Source organism: Thalassophryne amazonica, chromosome 14 (genome assembly GCF_902500255.1).
Source record: "Thalassophryne amazonica chromosome 14, fThaAma1.1, whole genome shotgun sequence".
Classification (NCBI taxonomy): domain Eukaryota; kingdom Metazoa; phylum Chordata; class Actinopteri; order Batrachoidiformes; family Batrachoididae; genus Thalassophryne; species Thalassophryne amazonica.
In genome coordinates, this window is record NC_047116.1 from 89883120 (window position 1) to 89890777 (window position 7658).

The 7658-nt window shown below is 38.3% G+C and overlaps 1 protein-coding gene across 1 annotated transcript in view; it reads left to right on the forward strand.

The window, feature by feature from the left end:
• Nucleotides 1-7658, forward strand: part of wars2 (tryptophanyl tRNA synthetase 2, mitochondrial) — an 80635-nt gene that overhangs the window by 60657 nt on the left and 12320 nt on the right. Inside the window, exon 4 of the mRNA XM_034187002.1 lies at nucleotides 6373-6455. Within this exon, the coding sequence (XP_034042893.1) occupies nucleotides 6373-6455 (83 nt within the window). The remainder of the gene's footprint in view (nucleotides 1-6372; nucleotides 6456-7658) is intronic.

Consider the following 7658-nt stretch of genomic DNA (forward strand, 5'->3'; position numbering starts at 1 on the left):
TACAGACATCCTGTCTAGTCCATGGGCCAAGCAGGTTTTCGGTACCACTGAAGGTGACCAAACAACACTTAGAGTCCAGCCTCAGTGTACCATGGCCTACACAAAAATGTATGATAACTGATAACCATCCCAGGGTGGTAGCTATAGCCAGGTGGGGATCAGTGAAGAATTACACAGAAGTTAAAATCTAAAAATGCTCCAATCATGTAGAAAGCTGTATCACATTATTTGTCTGATCATAACTGTTCCAAAAAGGTATAGTTTGGACCATCTGTGATGGAATGTTCTGGAGTTATGGGGTTAAAACAGCAAAAATGGTGATAAAGGACAATTTCAGTTTGTACAGGGGTCAAAAGTTAAAGTTGCTCCAATTTAATTAAAAGATGATGCAAATGATTAGAACAACATGATTGGAGCATTTTTATATATATATATATATATATATATATATATATATATATATATATATATAATTTATAGAGGTTGAAGTTAAATGTTTTGATGGACTAGTGGCCTGTCCGGGGCCCTATTCTGGCCCTATGACTGCTGGGAAAGACTTCAGCTCTCCCATGGCCCTTATTTGCAATAAGTGGGTATAGAAAATTCACAAATGAATAAAATTAAGTGTGAAGCAAAAAGGCAGCAGTCATCACTGAGTCTTCTGATAGTTATTGTGTTCTGACTAGTTGGGAGTACTTGAATAATTGAAAATCATATGCACCTCCTCAAGATTGTTTTTTTTTTTTTCTTCTTCTTCTCTGCAATTAGCAGGACAAGGTTCAGATTAATGGAGTCAGTGGGACCACAAAACTTTGATAAGTAACTCTGGGGGAAAAAAAAATAAAACAACCCTGCATATTGAACTCTGAAGTTTTTGTGGGTTCAGATAGTCACAAGTGAGAACCAACGAACCTCCTATTTTGGGCTTGTTGGTATATTTTAACATGCACCAATCACCATAAAGTATGATAAAGACAGAGAGGCCTCCCAAGTTGCTTGTGAAGTCTTGTTGCTAATTTCAGGGTTCTGGTGACCACTAAGAGCTCTGTTGTTGTTTGTTGGTTTAGTACTTATTTTAACGGGGTTAAATGCACCACATTGACCAATGCTACACACTGCAGCGGTTACAGCTTACGCTAGCAGGACGGGTCTATACAGACAAACAGGCAAAGGACAATACAACATGAAACACAATGGGTCTGTGGAAAATGCAGTGATTTTGGGTAACCATGTCAGAAAAATTATCCCAGATTTATCAGCAACATTAAAAATCAGCTTGTTGTAATAATCAGTTTGTGTAAAAAAAATATTAGCACAATGACATCTGTTATTATATGACAGTAAATTGACATGGTATGTTATAATGTAAGCAAAAGAACACTTAGTTTTGAGTTTACACCTGGTTTTGCAGATAATACTGCATTCAAATCTTGCTCCAACTGGAGTAAGGACACGTGAGGGGAAACCCTAACAACAAAAACAAATTTGTGGCTGTGCTTACTGATAAAAGTTGTGTAGTTGGGAGACTGAAAATGTGTCCATTTTATGGGATAAAATTATCAAAGCAGAGCGGCAATCTTGAATTGAAATGGAAAGCAGGTAACCTTCTTGACAGTTGTCATTTTTGTTTGAACAAAAAGAGACAATTCCTAGAGACACAGTGACATTCTGGACGTTCTCGTCTGTCCTCATCCAATCGCTTTCTGCTAAAATTAAGCCAGAAACTATCAGCTGTTATCGGGAGTATCTGCTGTGTGATGCGCAAGTCCTCAGAAAAGCAGCTACAGGAACAGGCTTGTAATTATTCCCTGTATTGGTAATGGCCTTGGGCTTCTACAGCGGAGAAGAGGGACATGATTGGATGGGTTAGTTTATCCGAGGTCGGGTTTTATAAGTAATAACTCAAAAACCAACTAGAGCGCCGCACTTGTAATGCACAAACTTCCGCCAACACTGGTTTTCAATTCCACAAATTTTTACCTTGGCAAAGATTTTCAAGGTCAAAATCCTGTTAGAAGTGACTTTTCATAAGCTAAAATATAACACAAAATATAGATCAAAGGGCTTTTCAATTTTAAAATCAAATATCTGCTGAATCTGTAATACTGATCAGATACAGATTCGGATTAGTCTATTCATTGAGAGTGCCACTTTGCACCTCATTGTCACAAATGAGAATGACTGAGGCACTTTTGATTGAGTTATAATGCAAAATGTATATCAAATAAGCTTTTTAATATTAAATTCAAATGCCCACAAAATCCACAATCTGGATCAGATCCAGATCAAATGTTGTCAGGTGATAGTGAGTGCCAGTCTGCACCTCACTTTCAAATATGAGAGTGATTGGGGCATGTTTGATTAAAGTATAATGTAAAATATACATTAAATGGGCTTTTCATAGTTAAATTTAAAGGTCCACAAAATCCACAATCCGGATCAGATCCACAACAAACGTTATCAATTGATAGTGAATGCTAGTCTGCATCTCACTTTCAAATATGAGAGTGATTGGGGTAGGTTTAATTAATATATAATGTAAAATATACATTAAATGGGCTTTTCATAGTTAAATTCAAAGGTCCACAAAATCCACAATCCGGATCAGATCCAGAACAAACTTTATCAATTGATAGTGTATGCTAGTCTGTACCTCACTTTCAAATATGAGAGTGATTGGGGTACGTTTAATTAATATAGAATGTAAAATATACATTAAATGGGGTTTTCAATGTTAAATTGAAATGGCCACAAAATCTGCAAACTGGCAAAGTTTGATCCAGATCTGGTCCAGTCTATAAAGGATGCCATCCTACATAATGCTGTCAAATATGGAAAAAATGTGATCTTTTTTGACAGAGTTATGACTTTTTGAAAATTAATTCAGTATTAAAGATAGGGATTTTTCCTGACTTTGACCGATGACCTTGAAAATGTAATGATTTCTTGCCTATCAGAATATGAATCGTCAGTAAAAAAAAAAAAAAAAAATGTAATGCTATATGAAAAATTGTGGCAGATGTTTGTTGGCGGAGGTAAATCTGCTTTATATGTACCTATGTTTTGAAAAGGTTAAGATAAATAAGACTGCAGCCAACTTACTGGACTTTCTGATGTATCGGAGAAGCCTATGTTTGTAGTTCTTAGCGGATAGGATTCTTGCCTCATAGTAAAAAGACCCCAGTTTCAAACCCACCTGTGCCCATTCATCTGGTGGATCTGGAGTTGTCAGGAAGAGCATAACTTCTTTTAACACTGCGTCACATGAGCAAAAAAATTCAGAACATAAGTCACCTCAAGGCACTATACGTGGATACGTTTGAGACCTTACCAACCCCATGAGCAAGCACACTGGCAACAGCAGTCAGCGAAATTCCCCAGGTGGTTTTTTTTTTTTTTTGACTGAAGAAGAAATCTCGAGTTGGCCAGATTCTGTGTGGTGACCATCTGCTATGACCAATCTGCTATGACCAATCTGCTTGCTATGTCTAACAAGACAAACACAAGCACAAGCTAGACAGAACATGTAACGATAGAAATGTTGCAGCACAACAACAATATATAGTCTTCAGTGACAGGATAGAGAAGTGTGCAGTCCCAATAAAATAGACTGCATAAGTAAGTTGGTGATTGTTTTGATGTCAGATCAACGATTGAGACAGGAGAACTCCCACAGCTCACCCCAACCCAGAACCTCTTCCCAAGATGCCCCCATAATCCAGCAAAGCAAGTTCCCGAGTTCAAACATTCCAATATGGACTGCATGCATATGGTTGCAATTTCACACCCGCATGTATGACACAGTGATGACTGTCCCACACACATTCAAATCAAAAAATACCTCAAATACAGACACTCAATAAATTGCTCACTTTAGATCCAGAGAGTCCTGGTGAGTGGCAGAACCTTGCAAGTGTCTGTATGTATGATCCATCCCAAGAGGCGATCCATGCAGTGTTGTAGTCTTCACACAAAGTAATCCCCCCATTTCTTGGAAGGCACCAGTGTACATTCACTGGATTATAGCCATCCCGTTTGGACCATCCCTTTTCAAGCGTGACGTCTACCCCACTGCCACTCCAGGGAATGCGTCAGGCAGCCACCAGGACAAAGCTCAGACAGAGAACAGAACAGAAATTAATCAAGAGAAATGTGTTGATCCAGTAATTGATTTGGAAACAGTATTAGATCTTGTGAGCTTCAAGCTCAGTGGCCATCTTTATGAAGAACTACCAAAAAGTTCTTTTGGCTTCTCCCTTTTTCAATTGGGGTGGCCACAGCAGATCCGATATGGATCTGCATGGTGATTTGGCATAAGTTTTATGCCAAATGCACTTCCTGACATTATTCCCCAAGGAGAATGGGTCTTGAACCGGGAAACTCCTGCTCTGGAAACAAGCGCACAAATTACATGCACGTCTTTATGAAGAGTTCTTTTCAGGAAAAGATTACACTTGGGTAGATTCACATCTACAGTGGGTATGACTCCCTTTTTACCTGAGGCATGGTCATATGACCATCCTGGTTGGGTGATATGTCTTTAATCCACTTCCATAAATAATTGTTACTGTGGCTGAGGCGTAAAACGTGGTGGATTAAGGTTGGTAGTTTCCTACGAGACTACTCCAAAATATAACTCTATAGAAAAATCTCTTCAAAACTTGTTCATGATTTTTAAAGTTTCCGTATCCCCATGCAGAAACGTAACCTTTATGTTAGCGGTAACAACAAAGGAGTTTTTATAGTGTCTTGTGTTTGGTGCCATCATCACTTTAACCTTCAACCCGCAACCAAACTATTTTAACAACCAAAATGAGTCCTTTATGACGCTGTGATATTTTATACCTTTTTATTGGCGATATTTGTGCTGATCATATCTTTACTGCTTCCTTTATCTACGACAGATATTGACAAATATGACAAATGTTATAATTAATTATTGATTTTATGTATTGGTCAAAATAATTAGAGGAGCACTATGTTCCCCTAATTATTTTGAGCAGTGTATGATAAAATCAAAGCCTGCAATGTATTAAAAAAATACATCTTTCTTGGGTTATAAATGACTGTCCTTGTCACACCAATGGGGAAAAACGAGAGAAATAAAAAGCTCTAGAAGTAGATTGACAAAATCATGGTGGGTGATTTTTCTTTTTTTCCCAGATTAAAAGGATCACATTAGCACATAAACATATTTGTTTGTGATCATAAATGGCCCCACTTGGTCACTTGAAGTTTAGTTTCTTTGTTCTCCGTTGTTAGTTTTTGTTGGGCATAAAATCACAAATCATAATCATCACCGGGCAGCCCGGTGGTTTAGTTTTTAGCACTGTTGCCTTACAGAAAGAAGGTCATGGGTTCAATTCCCACCTGTGGCCCTCCTGTGTGTAGTTTGCATGTTTTCCTTGTGTTTGTGTGGGTTTCCTTAGAGTGCTCTGGTTTTCTCCCACATCCAAAGACATGCAGGTTAGGTGGATTGGAAACATAACAGTTGTCCAGGTCTTCCTTGCAAAAGAGGTCTTGATCTCAATGGGACTAACCTGATTAAATAAAGATTTCAAATAAATCACTTCCTGCCCTTTTAAATGATGTATTGAATATTTAAAATTGAACCAGCCCTCATGTCCCGTTGCTTATTTGTCAGTTTATTTCCATTTTGTTTGAATATGGAGCTTATTTAAAGATCGAAGCTTGGGTTTATGTATTTGTTTGTCCTTTGCTGTCTTTTCTAACTCCATTGACTGAAAACGTTTGTCTGCAGCCAGATGTTGCAACATACCACCATCTCAGTCATTTTATGGGAAATAATCTCTTGATTATTGTGGCATGTTCGGTTCAACCCCTACCCCGCCCGCACCCCACTCCCAGACATGTTGATTCAATTTTTGCCACATCGCCGCTTTAATAGTTACACAAATGAAGATCATTCTGTTTTTCCATTCCCTCTCCCTGTGCGGCGTTTCTCCAGGATCCCCATTGTCTGTTTTATTGTTTTGTTTCTCGAGTCCACCTGCCAGATTTCTCAACAGTCCTGTAATTACGGTCATTTTTGGGGCCACATGTAGTTTTAATACATGATGAGAGCGCGTGAGACCTAGTGGTTCCCCGGTGTTGGTTCTCATATGATATGAAAAACACCTTTTGTTTACACAACAGATGAGTTTGTCTCAGACGTTGTGGAAAATGTCATCCATGCCTCATTAACACACTCGCTGAGTTGTAAATGTGAAAATGTTTTTTTGTGGGAGAAAATTTTGGCATATTAAGCTGGGCTCTAAATTTAAATTAAAAACCTGTTTCTTTCTTTTTGCTTCCTACTTTTTCCCTCTGTTTTCCCTCTTTTTCTTTTCTTTCTCATGTGGATTTTTTTAGATGAAGAGCAAAAACAGAAGTGAAGGCAGCGTCGGTCTCTACACGTATCCTGTCCTGCAGGCTGCTGACATTCTCCTCTACAAGTAAGAGCAGCGCATAAAGTTCTGGATCAAGCTGCTGCTTCTGTTTTCCAAAAGAATTATCGATCAGATTCTGTCAGTTTCTTTGCTAAGATGTTAAATATTTTCTCTGTAAAATAAAACATCTTCACCTGTATAATTATTCTTGCAGCTTTTAACTAAAAATAATAATCATGCTACAAGGAATGTTTTCATCGGATTAGCAGACTGGTGTCAGGGCTGGTGGTCAGGATTGGAAGGACTGCTCCATGTACAAATCCTTGAGCTCTATCGTCCAAAGCAGCGCAGAGCACAGTGCACGTGCCATTGCTGCTTTTCCAACCAGTGCTGTTGTCTTTTCAAAACCCAGCACCCATATTCTTTTGCGGGTGCTGTGTTTAGCGAGTCTAGCTACATTGTACACCCATGGGTGTGTTTGACTTAAAATGAGTTCTCATCAGGCCTGTTGTTGGAGCATTGCTGTCAAGAGGCAGTAGAAAGCAAATGCAACATAGATGACTAAAAACCTCTAAACTCAAGTTCTATTGTTTCCCTGGTATTTATAGAGCACAATATTCAGATATTCCTTCCATAGGCAGGATTACAATCGATTCTTCCATTAATACAAAACAACTCAATTAACAAGAGCAATCTGAGATTTCTGTTGTCTACCAAGGATTGGCAAGGAGTCCAAATAACAGATATGTGAGTCACATCTTGACCCGGACTTTACCTGGATCCAGATTCCACAACACAATGCAATAATTGCATACTGATCCAGAACGGCCCGACTGATCAAGATGTTACAATCTGATATTTAATTCACAAGCTGAAACAAAATGGTGTCTTCCTGATCTTGGTTTTACACTGTGATGTCATATCTGTGAAGTAGTTTTGACATAATCCTTAAAAGTCTACAAATTGAAATCATGATCCAGAATCCAGATCCAGATCACCTCCAAAATTTAATGGAGACTTCCATGGCCTAATATCTATCTGTGGTGAAACTTTTTTCAGTTCTGTGCAGTAGTTTTGACGAAATCCTGCTAACAGACAGACAGACAAATAAATAAACGCCGATGATTTTATTACATCCTTGGTGGACGTATAAACAACAAATGAAGTAAAAGTGCTATATTTTCTAGAGTATAAATTGCTTCCGTTTAAAAAAAAAAAAAGTGCCTCCTGAAGAGGAAGCCCTATATATAGTTTGTACCCGAGTATAAG